The 18,982-nt window shown below is 46.2% G+C and overlaps 1 protein-coding gene across 4 annotated transcripts in view; it reads left to right on the top strand.

Moving 5' to 3' along the window:
• Positions 1-18,982, top strand: part of LOC106580737 (spectrin beta chain, non-erythrocytic 4) — a 63,426-nt gene that overhangs the window by 21,952 nt on the left and 22,492 nt on the right. For 3 of the 4 annotated variants that reach the window (XM_045703574.2, XM_082966489.1, XM_045703571.2), the window contains exons 13-19: positions 20-170; positions 700-1,570; positions 1,753-1,890; positions 4,849-5,605; positions 7,860-8,062; positions 8,775-8,865; positions 12,186-12,332. In XM_045703574.2, coding sequence (XP_045559530.2) covers positions 20-170; positions 700-1,570; positions 1,753-1,890; positions 4,849-5,605; positions 7,860-8,062; positions 8,775-8,865; positions 12,186-12,332 — 2,358 coding nt within the window. Of the gene's footprint in view, positions 1-19; positions 171-699; positions 1,571-1,752; positions 1,891-4,848; positions 5,606-7,859; positions 8,063-8,774; positions 8,866-10,953; positions 11,480-12,185; positions 12,333-18,982 lie in introns of those variants that run through there. The other variant, XM_082966490.1, reaches the window with a different exon arrangement.

Here is an 18,982-nt window from a genome sequence, read left to right as displayed (position 1 = left end):
AACATCCCTCTCACCACAGGTCCAGCTCCTTTCCAAAGACTTCGGCAAGCATCTGCTGGAGGTGGATGACCTGCTGCAGAAACACAGCCTCCAGGAAGCTGACATCACAGTGCAGGCAGAAAGGGTGCAGACCCTTAACACAGCCGCTCTCAAATTCACCACCATTGAAGGTAAGACATCAGATGGCTATGTTGCCAGATCATCTTCAGTGAGAAGTGGAATGTGCTTTGATAACAACTTGGTGATTTTGAGGGAGGAAATATTTGGATACGATAGGATTAGAAATACTGACTGTTGCTGTTACGTCTCCTATGGTCCCGGAAAAAAGCACAGTTAACAAAGAAAGGAGTGTTTTGTATTAAGAGTGTGTAGGAGTACAGTTTACTGTACATTGAGTGGTGAAGATGACCATGGCACTTCCTGAGAGACCCACAAGAGGGCAAGCATGACTTTCCACAACTTATTTTCTGAAGATCCATTTACAATACAGAAGTGAATTAATTTAGTTATTTCAATTTTGTGGATATTACATAGTTATTTTGTAAAACTTTACGCCTGTTTTATATCAGTAGTAGTGTTTTGTTTACATGCAAAGTTAACTGAGTCTTTGCATACAGTCCACCATAGACATCACCAATAAAGACATGTATATTGAGTGCTGTCCCCTGTCCCCTGTTCCCTATTCTCTCTCCTTCCCAGGCTACCAGCCCTGTGACCCCCAGGTGATCTGCAACCGGGTCAACCACGTCAGCACCTGCCTGGAGGAGCTCAAGCAGCTGGCGGCCAAGCGGCGTTTGGAGCTGGAGGAGTCTCAGCACCTCTGGGCCTTCTTCCAGGAGGTGGAGGAGTCTGAGGCCTGGATTCGCGAGAAGAGTTCCATCCTGGCCGCCCAGACCTGCGGCAAGGACCTGAGCAGTGTGCTGCGGCTTCTCCAGAAACACAAGACCCTGGCTGGGGAGCTGCTGGCCCACCGCTCCCTCCTCCAGCAGACCATGAAGAAGGGCAAGCAGATCCTGATGGAGAAGAGTTTTGGCACGGGGGGCATCCAGGAGCGCATCATGGAGGTGAAAGGGGAGTGGAAGAGGCTGGAGGACCAGGCAGCGCAGAGACTGGGCCACCTGCAGGAGGCACTCAACTTCTTCCAGTTCAGCACGGAGACGGACGACTTGCTGGCATGGCTGCAGGACGCCTACCGCCTAGTGTCCAGCGAGGACTTTGGCCACGACGAGTACTCCACCCAGTCACTGCTCAAGAAGCACCGGGGTGTGCGCGAGGCTGTGGACAAGCACCGGCTGCATGTAGTAACTCTGCGCAAACACATGGTGGCGCTGCCACTGCACTACCGGGAGCTGGACGAGGTGCAGTCAAGGATGGGCGAGGCGGAGCAGCTGTACGCCGAGGTGGCCGAGGTGGCCGTCCTGAGGCAGCAGTGGCTGCACGACGCGCTGGCTGTCTACCTCATGTTCAGCGAGGTCAACGCCTGCGAGGTGTGGATTGACGAGAAGGAGCAGTGGCTCAACAAAATGGAGGTTCCAGAGAGGCTGGAGGACGTGGAGGTCATAGCCCATAGGTACAGCTCCCGTCTGCGGTGGAGATCATAGGGAGAATGTTAGATTTAAGTCTTGCTTTTAGTTATAAAGCTAGTCATACATTTTTAGGGAATCCGTTCCTTGAACCCTCCCTCATAAGGGCTACATAACACTGTCATTTAAAACACACATTCTCCCTCCTCTCATTTCCCACTCTCTGTAGGTTTGAGAGCCTGGACCAGGAGATGAACAGCCTGATGGGAAGGATCCTGGACGTGAACCAGATAGTGCAGCAGCTCCTGGACAGTGGTCACCCCAGCTCTACAGAGGTCAGAGGCTGTCAGGACCACCTCAACAGCAGGTAACCCACCCCACTGTTCTGACTGACCAACTCTGAGGTGTATTCACTAGGAACCAAACAGAAGCAAAAGGCCAAAACGGGGAAGGACTAAACTGAACTTTACCAATAAGAATGTTTTGCTACAGTTTGCTATGGTGCGCACTAATGAATGCACCCCAGGTCTACTCCACAACAAGACATAACATAGACCTACGGGTCTCTCTGTTTACCCACACAGCACCAATATGTGATGAAAATGTGACTTATCTGCATTGCATAATAACATGGGAGTTATGTTTTGTTGAGTAGAGATTCATCAACACAGGATATTTTTTTTTATCCAACTGAACACTAGATAGCCTACGTTTATACAGGCAGCCCAATTCTAAAAAGATCTGATTAGTCAAAAGATCAGAATTGAGATGCCTGTGTAAACGCAGCCATAGAAACACATCTGTCAATCCATCTACAGCACATGGTGCGTAGTGCATTGATGATATTTTTTTCAAAGTGGCCCAGTTACCTCATTCTTAGCTAATTTCCTGCCATATAAGGGAAGGGAGGAGGGTTGATAAGAAGAATCTGGTCCACTGTTCTTATTTGGCCCAGATCGGGAGCAACAGAAGCCATGATGATCACATGCTCCCTGCTGATAGACCTGGAAGGGGACTGATTGGACCAGAGACCGTAGTGACACCATGGTGACACAGGCAGACAGATCTAAGGCCAGGGCCAGGGTAGTGGATGATGGTTTGGTAAAATGCTACAGTGGCCCAGTTCCTCCTGACTTTGGCATACATAGCCTATCTCAGGGTGACCATCTGTGTCGACTGCCTGCCACACTGGGTGCAAGACCAACCTGCCCAAAATGTGTTCTATTTGGCTTTACTATATTCTCCCTCAGTCTCAAACTGTTTCAGTTGTGACTAAATATAGCATTCATTGATATTGTACATCTCTATGACATAGTTTAGGTAGACTTCGGCTTCTGTTGTTCAGGTTTGCTTAACTCTTACATCTAGATGTTCCGCTAGCGGAACGCCTCACCAATATCCAATGATAGAGCGTGCCGTGAATTACAAACACCTCAAAAATGCAAAAACTTCAATTTTTCAAACATATGACTATTTTACACCATTTTAAAAACAAGACTCTCCTTTATCTAACCACATTGTCCGATTTCAAAAAGGCTTTACAACGAAAGCAAAACATTAGATTATGTCAGGAGAGTACCCAGCCAGAAATAATCACACACCCATTTTTCAAGCTAGCATATAATGTCACATAAACCAAAACCACAGCTAAATGCAGCACTAACCTTTGATGATCTTCATCAGATGACACTCCTAGGACATTATGTTATACAATACATGCATGTTTTGTTCAATCAAGTTCATATTTATATAAAAAAACTGCTTTTTACATTAGCATGTGACGTTCAGAACTAGCATACCCACCGAAAACTTCCGGTGAATTTACTAAATTACTCACGATAAACGTTCACAAAAAACATAACAATTATTTTAAGAATTATAGATACAGAACTCCTTTATGCAATCGCGGTGTCCGATTTTAAAATAGCTTTTCGGTGAAAGCACATTTTGCAATATTCTGAGTAGATAGCCCGGCCATCATGGCTAGCTATTTTGACATCCACCAAGTTTGGCACTCACCAAACTCAGATTTACTATAAGAAAAATTGGATTACCTTTGCTGTTCTTCGTCAGAATGCACTCCCAGGACTTCTACTTCAACACCCAATGTTATTTTGGTTCCAAATAATCCATAGTTATATCCAAATAGCTGCGTTTTGTTCTTGCGTTCAAGACACTATCCGAAGGGTGATGCGCCGGTGCGTATCGTGACAAAAAATGTCAAAATATTCCATTACCGTACTTCGAAGCATGTCAAACGCTGTTTAAAATCAATTTTTATTCAATTTTTCTCGTAAAATAGCGATAATATTCCAACCCGGGAGACGTTGTTTTCGTTCAAACACTGAAAATAGAAAATGGAGTCTTCACATGCACGCGCGCGCCAGTGTCATTGTTCTCAGAACGACCACTTTCCAAAAGCCCTACTGTTTTTCGCCCAGGGACTGCAGAGTTATCATTCCCCGTTCTGGCGCCTTAGAAAATGTCACGTTACAGCAGAGATCCTCTATTTTCGATAAAGAGGCTACAGAAGGCCAAGAAATGGTCAGACAGGGCACTTCCCATATAGAATCTTCTCAGGTTTTGGCCTGCCATATGAGTTCTGTTATACTCACAGACACCATTCAAACAGTTTTAGAAACATTAGGGTGTTTTCTATCCAAATCAAATAATTATATGCATATTCTAGTTTCTGGGCAGGAGTAATAACCAGATTAAATCGGGTACGTTTTTTATCCGGCCGTGAAAATACTGCCCCCTATCCTAAACAGGTTAATGTTTTGACCATATCTGGCCAATGGTGCTTCATGATATTGATACCCTTTGAAGCCTCTGGCTATAGGGTACTGGCATGACGTCATGTCGGATATGCTTCGCTAAATGGCTGTAATTCATGCCTGTTCTTTTGCATGGGGACCATATTAACAGCCTGTGTGAAGAAAAAGACAAAAGCCTTTGAGATGCAAATGACAACTAACAAACAATACCAATGTCCCTCATTAATGCCTTTGATCAATTGCACTATTGATTACATCCTCTTGGGCTAAATTAAAATTGTAACAATATTTAATACTTAGTGTATGTTTTAGTATACTGACTGAATTATATGTGAATTATAAGCTTCAAACGGATGCAGACTAACCCTGACCCCATCCCCACCCCTGTGCCCCTGTCTGTCCCCCCTCTCCCCACCACTGTGCCCCTTCCTGTTACCCCCCCGAATCCCCCGTCCCCACCCCTGGGCCCCTGTCTGACCCACCCTCCCCTCCCCTGTGCCTCTGTCTGAACCCCCATCCACTCCTGTGCCCCTGTCTGTCCCCTCTAGATGGAACCGCATCGTGGAGATGGTGGAGCAGAAAAAGGACCACCTGGACTCTGTCCTCCGTCTCCAGAACTACCTGCTGGAGTGTGCTGAGATCAAGTCCCAGATCCAGGAGAAGCGCAAGGCCATCGACGCCACTCAGTACGTGGGCAGTGACCTGGGCGGGGTGCTGGCCCTGCAGCGCCGACTCTCCACCATGGAGGGGGCCCTGGCCGTGCTGGAGCCCAAGCTGCTTCACCTGCAGCAGGAGGCAGAGGAGCTGGCCATCTCGCACCCGGCCAGGGCCATGGAGGTCCTGGAGCCCTTTGAGGGCATCAGTGTGGAGTGGGAGGAGCTGAAGCGCACGCTGCAGGGCTGCGAGGACTCTCTGATGGTGGCGGGGCGGCTGCAGCAGTTCATCCAGGACCTGGACTCCTTCCTGACGTGGCTGGTGCAGACGCAGACGGCGGCAGCTAGCGACGAGCTGCCCAACGCGCTGGAGGAGGCCGAGAGGCTGATCAACCGCCACGCGGCGCTGAAGGAGGAGATCGGGAGGTACGAGGAGGACTACGAGCGGCTGCAGGCGGTCAACGAGCTGCTGGAGGCTGAGGAGGCGCCGCTGCCATACGCTGCGCTGCAGCAGTGGCTCCAGAAGCTGGATGTGGGCTGGAACAAGCTGCTGGAGATGTGGGAGAGCCGGAGGGAGGTGCTGGTGCAGGCGCACATCTTCCACCTCTTCCTGAGGGACGTCAAGCAGGCCGAGGCCTTCCTCAACAACCAGGTCAGTTAACCTCTTGTTGGACATCCCAACACCAATATATCTATTAGCAATGTCTAGTAGTTAGGCCTACTGAGTCAATTAATCCCAAATCATCATTAGCTAATCTGTGTTATTAGTCAGTAATTCTTATTAAACATGAATAGCTAAAGACGGTACAATATCACTTCTGACTGTACTAGATATGGATGCTGTGGAAGCACAGTGCTATTACAGTGAGGGTCAGTGCTATTACAGTGAGGGTCAGTGCTATTACAGTGAGGGTCAGTGCTATTACAGTGAGGGTCAGTGCTATTACAGTGAGGGTCAGTACTATTACAGTGAGGGTCAGTGCTATTACAGTGAGGGTTAGTACTATTACAGTGAGGGTCAGTGCCAGTACAGTGAGGATCAGTGCTATTACAGTGAGTGGCCAACGTTCTATACCTGCTATGCTGCCAGGGAAAACCCCAGGCCTGCACTCTTAGAAAACAAGGTGCTATTTAGAACCTAAATGGGTTCTTCGCTGTCCCCATAGGAGAACCCTTTGAAGAATAGTTTTTGGTTCTAGGTAGAACCCTTTTGAGTTCCATGGAGAACCCTTTACACAGAGGGTTCTACATGGAACCCAAAAGGGTTCTACCTGGAACCAAAAAGGATGTGTAAAGGGCATTGTGGAAATGATCAGAGGGTTGCTTTTACAGTTACACACAGCACAGCACAGCAGAGGCCTGTGATTCCTAGCCTAGATGGAGAATTCATAGGTGGCTCTATAGCAGGAAATCCCAGCAAGATGTGCTATTTGATATGAGAGCACGACCAACGACCAATCGTACACCTGCAACATTGCAGACCTGCAGCAAAACTAGTAACTATCTGCTTGCACACTATTGTGATGGAGGCAATGCTTTGGCAATTTGGTCTTCACTGTGGGTACTAGGGCTCACAGGCTTGAGTGTCTGTATGTGGGTGTTTACACAGTACAATGCATAAGTGTAACGTAGACGCAGGGAGTCAGTAAGCAGGTGCAGATGGTGAGTTTCATAACAACGAACATGGCGAGTTACAAACCAAGAGACGGGTCTGGACATGAAAACTGAACCAATACTGCCCGAAGAGTGATGCAAGGGACTGCTAGATAAAGGGGAAGTAATCAGGGTAGTGATGAAGTCCAGGTGTGCCTCATGATGAGGTGCAGGTGTGCGTCATGAAGGTTGCCAGGTGTGCGTCATGAGGGTTGCCAGGTGTGCGTCATGAGGGTTGCCAGGTGTGCGTCATGAGGGTTGCCAGGTGTGCGTCATGAGGGTTGCCAGGTGTGAGTCATGAGGGTTGCCAGGTGTGAGTCATGAGGGTTGCCAGGTGTGAGACATGATGGGTTGCCAGGACCGCTGGTTAGTAAACCGGTGATGTCGAGCACTGGAGCGCGAGTAAACATGACAATAAGGTTAAAATGTCAACATATAGTTCATTTAAAAAATGTTTGTTTTGCAGTTATATTCATGCACAGTATATCGTCCTTTATTGTGCCATGTGTGCGAGTATGTACAGTATAATGGTCTATAGGCTATGCCTGCTGGAATATGCACACCACTTCATAGAGTGCACTCCATTGCAGGGTCTTTGCGTGCAGAACAGTGTTCCATCCCAGTTGAAATGTCAGAAGGCATGCGTTTCCCCTGACTGCTCTGTTCGTGTGTCGGAGCATATCTGTTCAGGTTGGCTGACATACCTTTACCAGAGACCCAGTTCTCCCTTAGGCACAGAGGCCAAAGGATTTCCTTTTGAATAATTGTCAAACAGGGTGCAATGACTTGTTTTTGGTCTTTCACCCATGTTTCTCTCAACCCTTGTAGCGTGTATCTGACCGTACATACAGGAATGTCCTTACACTATCGCATCGCTTTACGTGTAGTTGTGATGAACGCAACAATTCAGCAGTCACAATTCAGACATCCATTGATCAGGAAAACATTGTAGTGTTCCTTGCCAATAATGACTGAAACCTGATCTCATTATAGTACTTAGAGATCAGCATATTTATCATTCAGCAGAATAGAATCTGCACCTCTTGCATGTACTAAACATGCTAATGTAGTTATTGATAAAATGCCATGAGATGATACCCATGTCTGTGGGCACATACTACACACGAGCTTATTACAGTAATATTCCCATTTTCTCTCTGTTTTCCTTCTATTCCCTCTAATCTCTTGTACATTTATAAACCCTTCACTGATGTGTGGTTCTGACTCTGTCCATTCTCCCTGTCCCCCTCCAGGAGTCAGCCTTGGCTCACGTTGAGCTCCCCACCACGGTGGAGACGGTGGAGGCTGCCATCAAGAAGCACAAGGACTTTACCACCACCATGGAGCTCAACCTGCATCGCATCAAGGCTGTCATCGAGGCCGGAGAGAGCCTCATAAGCCAGAGCAACATCTACTCGGACCGCATCAAGGAGCGTGTGGACACCCTTGCTAACAGGTTGGTGGCGACGTCGGATTGTCCTGCTCTGACCATGCGAATGTATATCAAAGCCGTTTTACAATCTTTCTTAAACATCTCTGGCTATGTATAGAAGAGCACAGAGGCATGAAAATGAACCGCGAGGCTAGTTCGACCCATAAATGACTGAATATTCACCGGTCCTTATTTATACAGGTGCTGTGGTCAAGTCTGAAATGCATGAGGTATAGGTAGATGTGTCACTTGTCACTTAGCAGAGGCACAACACCATATGAATACACTATGGATATTGAAATATAAAATGTTGTTCATCCTTGAAATACGAGTGAATTACTGTGGTGATAATGACGTGGTCTTGGTAGCAGGTGGGCTTCACAAACACAATGGTACACACAGAGGAGACAAAGCGTAAGCAACTGAAAAGAAACTCCCCTTGTTAACACCTGCCTTGACAGCAGAGCATGACATTCATACTGATGGGTGAGGCAAGGAGGGGCCTAGTTAACCATTATTCAATTCTCCACCCCGACCATAGCATGGGGCGACCACATGTTAGGGAGATATTTAGATGAGACCATTGGCCGACTCTCGTCTTTACAATGGACTCACTGTTGTTCGGTGTGTGCTGCACCAAAGCCATCGACCTCATACATTGAGTTACAGATGCAGATAGCAGTAGAGTGATGTGATGCGCTGTGTGAATGAATGGCTCTGTTTCTCTCCTCCACAGAGGCAACCAGAACCGGGAGCTGGCCCAACAATGGCTGGAGAGGCTCAACGGCCAGTGGGGGCTCCAGAGATTACTACAGGACTGCCACGAGGTAGGACACAACATGAGAAAATGTCACAACCAACGCTGGCATATCAATGGAATAACCGATGGGAGGTTGTAGGGGTTAAAAAAAAAAAGGGCTTGTGTTCGGAGCTGTGCTGTACATGGCTTTACTTGGGACCACAGGGGGTCAGGCTCAAACCTCCAGACAGATATCGTGTTGCTGGACCCTTCAGTGATATACTAAAACTCTGCTTAGCTGAAACTGAATGATACCTGACAGACCTGTGGTGGGGTCTGTCCCTTCCTCAATCTTTATATCAGGGCTGACAACATGTTGTCTTCGTCGATGTAAGTTGAATGATTTGTGTTAGATGCTTAACTTGGGGATGTGAGTGACAGACGAACTTGACTCTTCTGAGGTTTTGATGTGATTCGTTGTTGTTGTTGACCTGCTGGATCTTTCTGACTGGACAGTCAACTTCTGGCAAACCCCCTTCAGAGAGGCGGACCTAATTGATAGTCAGTGGATATTTGTCATTTGGTTGTAAAGGAAGATGATGCTTTGCTATGATTGACATGACTTTGACTGCCATGTTTAAGCTGTGCTGTGTGCCTATGGGTCAGAAGAGCCATATTCAGTGTCCAGTGCCGAACCTGGACATATCACCTGTTCAAAGGGTTTCATAGGGTGCCCCAGAGCTACCCTATCTAGCGCAGAGCTTTTATTCAGTTTCTGCAACTTTTTCTCTGCGTGCCCTGCGTTGAATAATTCACCACCACCTCCCTATATCATTAATTCAGGGTATAGGGAGTGTGTATCTGTGGTAGAAGGCTTCCCTTCCAGTGTGTGGCCTACTGTATGAGAATGACACACACTGCGACAGTTTGTAAGAACGTGCAGAACCAAGTCAGAAGTGTGTTCTTGACTTTCACGCTTATGATCCAGCCGTACTGGCTTGAGAAATAAAGGGTGATTCACGTCCAGTGGTTGGTTGTTACCATGATCCATTTTTTTTTTTTATATATATTTTTATCCCCAATTTTGTGGTATCCAATTGGTAGTAGTTACAGTCTTGTCCCATCGCTGCAGCTCCCGTACGGACTCGGGAGAGGCGAATGTCGAGAGCTGTGCGTCCTCCGAAACACAACCCAGCCAAGCCGCACTGCTTCTTGACACAATGCTCGCTTAACCCGGACGGCGCTGGGCCAATTGTGCGCCGCCCCATGGGTCTCCCGGTCGCGGCCGGCTGCGACAGAGCCTGGACTCGAACCCAGGATCTCTAGTGGCACATCACATTGATCTGACCTGACTGTGGACTGGAGGCAGAGGCTCATCATCTCTAATAGCAGTGATACACTGGAGTCCATTTGATTAGCGCCATTTTTATATTTCCCATCAGCTGCTGCCTCCCAGTCCCCAGTCCCAGGGGGGGCTAATCTGCCTGTGACCCCACTGACCTCTCTGGTCAGGAGGGCATCATCCAGGGGTGGTCCCCGCCTCCAGAGAGTAGGATGCTAAGAGGTTGAGGAGAATAGCGGGCCGTCGGAGAGGAATATGCCATGGACCCTTTAAATGAAAGCAGAACGGTAAATCTATCACCCCCACACACTCAGTGATGTAATTTCAAGTGCAGAGCATTCTCCCTGGTGACGCCTCACAACAGCGTAGGATCTTTCTCTCTCGCTCTCTCTCTCTCTCTCTCTCTCTCTGCTGCTCGCCCCACCCCTCTCTCTCTCTCTCTCTCTCTCTCTCTCTCGCTGGCTCTCCCTCTATGGCTCGATCCAGTGCAAGCTTTCGATCACCTCGCACTGCTCAGCCACTGCAGTAGCAGCAGGGTCGGAGATACCGGGGCTTGTTACAGCCCGGAATACAGCCGCGTGCAGCTGGAAGAGACAAGGACTGCAGCAGAGGGACAAACCGAGAGAGAGCGAGCCAGGCAAAAGGAAAATGGTTGGGGGTTGGGGGTGGAGAAGAAAGACAATACGAATGTGATATAGGAGTCGTGAGGTGTCTGGATTTTGTGTCTGGATTTCTTTGGAGGAGCCAGAGGAGCAGAATCCCCCCCCCCCCCCCTCGACACTATCAAACCCCGGCCCCCTCCTCCCGCATCTCATCCCTCCTTCCTCCCTCCCTCCCTCACCTCACAGCATCACTAACCACAACCACTGAGCCTCCAGGCTATCACGGATGCCTCCAAATCCCAGCCCAGCTCTCTGTAGGTGGGGGCTGAATGAGGGGGAGAGGATAGGGTTCATGGGGAGGGGCAAACCTGCTCCTGGAGCCTGCCATTTTATTGTTTTGGGGAGATTTTTCATTTCTCCATTTCTCATTCTCTCTCACTTGTCAGTGGTCCGCCTCCTTCTCGTCTATCTCCCTCTCTCTGGATTGAACACACCAGCCACAGCAACGCGCCACGGCAACGCGCCACGGCAACGCAGCAGCAGAGAGGCTAGTGCAGCCTCAACGTCATCTTATCTGGGGGGTTTTGGGGGAGGAGCAGCTTTGCCTTGCTGCTTGTTTGTTTTGATTCCTACAGCATCTCTCTTTGACTGTGGGGATTTGTGCTTATTCCCTACCTGGACGGGCAGATTGAGGATGTGGATACGTACCGCCGCCCATCACAACCCTATGAGTCGTTCCCGTTAAATGCTGCCTGCCGGTAAATGGAACCGATTTCCCGTTAAATCTCAGGGGGCTAGCAGTCGAGGACGAGAGAGACTAATTCAGTGGATGGGGGTGGAAATATGTGGGTGGCAGGCAGGCGATAGAGATATTGCTTGTACTGATGATGTTGAATGGGCCGGGATATTTGCAAGTCATTTTGTATGTTTGGCCCTAAATGTAATGGTCAGCTTGCTTTTATACCTAATGTGCCAATGGATTATGTGCTTGTCTTGACGTGTGCTTGTGTGTGTTCTGTGTACATGTGAATGAATTCCTGTTACCATGTGTATGCTTGTGTGTACAACATGTGTGTCTGCATTCATGTGTCTGCCATATGTGCTTAATATGCATGTGCTTGACCTTGTGTGTGTGTGTGTGTGTGGGTCTCTGTGTTCATGTGTTTTGGATGATTGCTTTTCTATTATTTCCATGGGTGTTCATTTTTGTTTGCATTTATCTTTTAGGTTTTCACATGACTATGGTCATATGTTCAGCCTGAATAGGTCTCTGTGTGTGCTTGTACAGGTATTGTGTGTGTGTGTGTGTGTGTGTGTGTGAGTGTGTGTGTCTCCATGTATGTGGGCATCTATGCTACTCTGCATACATCTGTTAGTAGCCTACATTGTCCACCTAGATGACAGTACAAATGCATTGAGTGGCATGATCATCCTGTACTCACAGCTCTGTCTCTTGTCCCTCAGCTTGGAGACTGGGTGGCAGAGAAGATGCTCATGGCTCGTGACACGTCCCGCGATGAGACGCAGAAGCTGCACAAGAAGTGGCTGAAGCACCAGGCTTTCATGGCCGAGCTGGCCCAGAACAAGGAGTGGCTGGAGAAGATCGAGAGGGTGAGTACAGTACCGCTGGGGCTCTACACAGAGGCTGGGGGTGGGTATCTACCATGGGCTGATGCTCAGGAATGGGGAAGGGTAGACTGAGCTAACTGCTCTGTTGGTGGTGGCAGAGTTTTGGGTGTGTGGTTGGGGATGGGGAGGGCAAGTTGGTGTCAACTCATTCTTTACTATGTCATTTGTTTTGTTTGTAGGTTAAAAATACAAAGTTCCTTGTTACAATGTGATCAGACCAGCATATATACTGTATATAATCAACTGACAATAGTATCTGCAATATTTGTGATTCGTAATGATTTTAGATGTTCTTATGTGATTTATTTAGCTATTCCTGATTTCTAAGCATGTTTGGAGTGCGACACAGAAAGCACGCATAAACTGGACGAGAATTGTCATTTCGTTTACCGTTAGTTGAATACAAGCACAATCACAGGCACTGAGAGCTGATGGTTGAATGTCAGGGAATAGTCTCTAAGAGCTCTGATGAAACCAGAGATGCCCTGATGTGCCTATGAGCTCACCACGAACAGCTTTGCCTGAAATCTCCACTGGTCACATCATCACATCATATCTATGGGCCCTGCCTGCCCTATCAGATTGATACAAACTGTAACATCAGTGGGATAATTGCTTTAGGAAAGTAACACAAATACACCCACTGGCTCGAATGTGGCTCATTATACCCTGTTATATCTAGGTGCACATGAAGTTGAGTGGAAAAGCGAGCGTTTTCACTGAACACTGTCAGTATGTGTACACTGTGCAAATGGATTTGGGAACGCGGAGGCCATTTATGCCTAAGTACATACAGAAGTGTAATGCAGTGGCGTCATCCGGGCTGAGTCTAAGGGGTACGATCCATTATAGATTAAAATTCAGGTCATCTGCGTAGATAGATACTGGAGTGGTATTGGAAAGTGCTTACTGCAGCTACTGTACAAGGGAACGATTGCTTGGAGGCACGCCCATGTGCATGCCGATAAGCTCAGGAGAATAATTGGAAGCCTGTTATCTGCATATAGCTCATCTTACAGTAAAGTATTTATAGGTACAGTAAGATTAGCCACATGTCTCCCAGTGATGCTGTGTACCCAAACAGAAACACAGTTTTCTTCCCCAGAGCCCCTGGCATAACGTTGGTGGGAAAACAAAATAAACATGTTGCGACAGACACCCTAAACGCACCGTAGCACAGCCGTACTGTGTGTGTGTGTGTCTCATCTGAAGCCGTGCCAACTGGTGACCTGCTCTGTGTGTTTGTGTGAGAGAGTATGGGGGTTGCCTGATCTGTAAAATCTGAAAATGATTGAAAATATATTTACAGTACATTCGGAAAGTTTTCAGAGCCCTTGACTTTTTCCACATTTTGTTACATTACAGCCTTATTTTAAAAGGGATTTTTTAAAGTCAATCTACACACATGACAAAGCGAAAACAGTTTTGTTTTTACATTTTTGCAAATTTGAGTATTCAGACCTTTTTCTATAGGACTCGAAATTGAGCTCAGGTGCATCCTGTTTCCATTGATCATCCTTGAGATGGTTCTACAACTTGATTGGAGTCCACATGTGGTAAATTCAATTGATTGGACATGATTTGAAAGGCACATATGTCTACATAAGGTCCCACAGTTGACAGTGCATGTCAGAGCAAAATCCAACCATGAGGTCGAAGGAATTGTCCGTAGAGCTCTGAGACAGGATTTTTTTGAGGTACAGATCTGGGGAAGGGTACCAAATAAATTCCTGCAACATTGAAGGTCCCCAATAACACAATGGCCTCCATCATTCTTAAATGGAAGAATTTTGGAACCACCAAGACTCTTCCTAGAGCTGCCGCCCGGCCAAACTGAGCAATGGGGTGAGAAGGACCTTGGTCAGGGAGGTGACCAAGAAACCGATGGTCACTGACAGAGCTCCAGAGTTCCTCTGTGAAGATGGAGGAACTTTCCAGAAGGACAACCATCTCTGCAGCACTCCACCAATCAGGCCTTTATGGTAGAGTGGCCAGATGGATGCCACTCCTCAGTAAAAGGTACGACAGCCCACTTGGAGTTTGCCAAAAGGCACCTAAAGGACTCTCAGACCATGAGAAACAAGATTCTCTGATCTGATGAAACCAAGATTGAAATCTTTGGCCTGAATGCCAAGCGTCACGTCTGGAGGAAACCTGGCACCATCTCTACAGTGAAGCATGGTGGTGGCAACATCATGCTGTGGGGATGTTTTTCAACGGCAGGGACTGGGAGACTAGTCAGGATTGAGGGAAAGATTAACGGAGCAAAGTACAGAGAGATCCTTGATGAAAACCTGCTCCAGAGTGCTCAGGACCTCAAACTGGGGCGAAGGTTCACCTTCCAAAGGGATAACGACTGTAAGCACACAGCCAAGACAACGCAGGAGTGGCTTCAGGGCAATGTCCATGAGTGGCCCAGCCAGAGCCCGAACTTGAACCTGATCGAACATCTCTGGTGAGACCTGAAAATTGCTATGCAGTGACGCTCCCCATCCAACCTGACAGAGCTTGAGAGGATCTGCAGAGAAGAATGGGAGAATCTCCCCAAATACAGGTGTGCCAAGCTTGTAGCATCATACCCAAGAAGACTCGAGGCTGTAGTCGCTGCCAAAGGTGCTTCAACAAAGTACTGAGTAAAGGGTCTGAATACTTAGGTAAATCTAGCTTGGAATCCAGACATCTTTAGAAACACAGAGGTTCATGAATATATCTTTGCTTGACAAATTCAAACACAGATCAACTTGAGACATAGAGTTTTATCTCTGTTCACGATTCAGGATAATGACCATGGTTTTGTTCTCAGATTGAGACATGAATATCAGATATGCCTTAGAAAGATCTCAGTATTTTAGAAAGAGTAGCCTTTTTTCCTATGTTTTTATTTTTTAAATCTACACTGCATGGCTTATATTAATACTGTATTCTGTACCATAATATTGAATAACAGTGGAGAGGTTTTGCATTTGGCATTCATGATGTTTTTCATGGATGTAAACTTTCTGTTGTACTTGCACAGCAGACATTTTTCTATAAAACCATATCAGAATAGTTTATAATACTGTCTGTTTTCGCTGGTACTCTGTCTCATATATTTTCTCATCTGTGTTAATACACTCTGACCTGCCTATAGATTTCCCTCTGTAACGGCAACACTGAGATCGCTGTAGGCAAACGTAGCCCTCTGTAAAGGGCAAGTTGGTGGTCTTATGTGGGTGCAGACTCTATTTCATATAGCCACTGTTAAGACTACCCAAAGACCTCCTGAGGGGACAGGCCCAGCAAGCTGTAGCTGTGATAAATCTGTTGGGGCGGCGCTAGTGTTACAACCCAATTGGTTTGAGTTAGGGTAGTCCTGGGAAACATTATTTTCCCCCTCCTGGATTTTCAAGAGCTGTGCTCTTTATCGAACATTTTACCCAAAGCAAATCGGTTATATATGAAAGGGTCTAGGACTGTCTCCAAGGTTTTGAGTAAATAAAGTCTCAGACTATATAGCAGCTAGAATCTCTGGTGTTACTGAACCTCCCAGCCTTCTGATGCAGGTGACCCTCTTACCCTGTAAATGTCACTATTCTAAGGTGGTTGACATTTTTACGTGGTGGATTTTCTCCCCGACGTCACATGCAGTGAAGTTATACAGCTATTTGAAGGTGCAACTTTGCCGGATACGGATATGTGGCCGCGCTTGCAGTGGTTGCCAGGCAACTGCCTGTCCCCTCCCGGCGTACCTCATGTGTGAAGGTAATTTGTCCAGCTGGAAGTGACGTATTAAAGGGCTAGTGTGAAGAGTACCAGAAAATGTATGACTTCACTGATAAAGAATGAAAATGTATGCCCTCACTACTGTAATTATAGGGATCTGATGCAGGTGAGATGGCTAGCTGGCTACCCCTTAGTTGCTAGGTCTGTAGATGGCATCTACAGCTAGAGTTCTTGTTTCTAAATGGAATGTCACACCCATAACCACATCCACCTTGATATCCTGAAAATCAATACAACGTAGTTGATAGACATCTTGTTACACAATGTTCAATGTGATAACGACCGGTGTCTTTGGGTGTCTAACTTAATTTTGGAAGTGTAGAATTGAAGATGCTTCTGGCGGGATTGTAATCATTGGATCTAGTGCTTGTCCCTGCAGTGTGTAGAAGTTGTTATAAATTGGGCCTACCACTGTTTCTCTCAACGCTATTGTTACCCAAAGCCCAATGGGCTCTTATTTCCTCTTCCCTTTCCCCTCGTTTTTCAGATAATTAATTGGCCTCATATCTACATTAAGTATGTGAATCTCATCCTTCTATTCTCTGGGCCCCTCACCATTATTATTATAATAGGGACCTCCTGGACAAGTTACAAAGGTGACTCTCTCTCTCTTTTGTTTCAGAGTGTATGTGTGTGGATCGTGCGTGTGTGTGTTCTGGGTTATATATGATGAAAAGCATTCAGCATTATCAGTAGCTACCCTGACACTGCATTAACAGTGATGCCATAACAACAACATCATCACTGCCTTTTATAATTGCAACTCCATCTGTTAGGTCCCTGTCATCCCACGACTAGTATCCTACACACACACTCTCACTCTTTTCTTAACCCCTTTGGGAGTCGAGTTTGACCCCTGTGTTTTTGCAGGCGTTGCAATATATGGGGCGTGTGAGCCGAGAGGGCGAGTGAGCAGAGAGAGAGAACAGTCAGAGCTTCCTAGACTACACCACATGGTAGGGGGGGGGGGGGGGGGGGGGGGGTGTAGAGGGAGGCAGACAATAATGTCATACAGTTCCATGTTCAACAGTGTCGGGACATTGCTATTACCAAGCTATCACAGTGTCCTCATAACGGTAGTGGAACATTGCTGTAACACCGATTCTTCACAATATCTTGGCAACATTTTTGCTTTTCTTAATTAATACAAGATACTGTAACTACAATATTATGGACGGCCAAGTATATCATGTAGGCTTGTAAAGTTGACCCAATGGCATTATTTTAATGGTGAGGAGGCAGTAATGCAGATCAGATTTTCTTGCCAGATTGAGGCTTTTTATTTGCAAGTGAAGATTTAGCCAGCGACTGTACAACATATACACAAATAATTAACTGGACGTTGTAACACAAGGAACATAAATTAAATCAAATTGAGCTCAAATGAAAAACCCAGGTTTCAATCATACCTGAAAACCCAGAAGCATCCCGACTTTACCCTTTCTCTCCCTCTAACAAGGAAATTACAGGGTTAAAATAACACTTCCCATAATGCATTTGGCCGATGAGAACAACCCAATTGACATCACGGTCAATTATCAATTACAAGGCATGAAATACCAATCAACATGTTCAGTTAATAAACGTGTATATATATTTTCCTAGCACACACTTCAATACAGGTGCTATTCCATGCTTTAGAGCATAAACTCAATCTGGGATATGAACATGTAAATCCCTCCGGGATAAGCTACTACTGCATTAACTGTACCATTAAGCATGCACTGGAACACGCCCATTTGCCCATCAATTCTCAGACCAGGAAATGAACAGAACCCTCTTCAATCAATGACAAAAACCAAGGTAATCATTTACATTTCTTTAGATTAACCTTAACGTATCATTTGTCAAACATGCTCACATTGTATTTATACTTTATGATCGAAAAATACATAAAGGGCACTATTTTGACAACCTAAAGTAATGGTAAATCTTAGCGCTGGTGGCAGCATTATAGGTTTGGGGTGTGTCAGAAATATTTCACACATTTTCACAACCAGAATTATGGGCGCATTAGCTGGCGGTGTCGCAAAAGGGTTGGGTTTTGATGAATGATAAAGTTGACAGTTTGTCGAAGCTTGGCCTCTCAATGGCCTATCAGAGCGTTGTCATCAACTCCAATTCGAATGTTAGTCCGTTATAGCCTAGTTCAATAGCCTGCCCAATATTTGCTAAATATTTTTAACATGTTTGCAGTCTACATTATTCTAATTGCATTGCTTTAATATGGAAATACATTGTAAAACATAGTTGTGCGACTATAGTATGCATTGGTTGAAACTCAATGTTCAAATCTCCCAACCAACATGTGTATGCCAATATGACACCAATGTTGATGAAAATTTGCAAATCAACTTCATTGGAGGTACGCAACACTATCTCCACCTCTCGTCATGATCCGAGAACCACTATACCGGATTTTTGAAAGGGTCGTAAGCATTAGGATTGTCAGACAATGTTTTGCCCAAACCTAGCTCAAATTCTAGACATCAAATTAAAACGAGGCTACATAGTCCATAAGGTGACCATTAGACTTAGATCCATTTGGACTGAATACGTTTTAAGGTGCAACAGTTTTGATTCAATTCACAATTTACTGCTCTCACATGCACATTTCTGCCCAATATAATCCAACGATGTGCTACCTTTTTGTAGCATTTCTGACAATGCTAACATCTTTTCAGCTGAATCTGAGTTCTAAAACCGGGTGCAAGTCGTTTGCTGCGCAACAGTAGCAGCTAGCTAGCATAAGGATAACAGCTGTAGCTAGCTAACTAACGCCAGGTTGGATGAGAAGCAAAAGGAAGGTAGCTAGCAAGCTAGGTATATTGTGCTATGGGAGGTTTTTCATATGGCTGAAGTCCAAATCA

Source organism: Salmo salar, chromosome 20 (genome assembly GCF_965601325.2).
Source record: "Salmo salar chromosome 20, fSalSal1, whole genome shotgun sequence".
Classification (NCBI taxonomy): domain Eukaryota; kingdom Metazoa; phylum Chordata; class Actinopteri; order Salmoniformes; family Salmonidae; genus Salmo; species Salmo salar.
The sequence above is the reverse complement of the archived record's forward strand: the minus strand, read 5'-3'. Positions and strand labels throughout refer to the sequence as shown.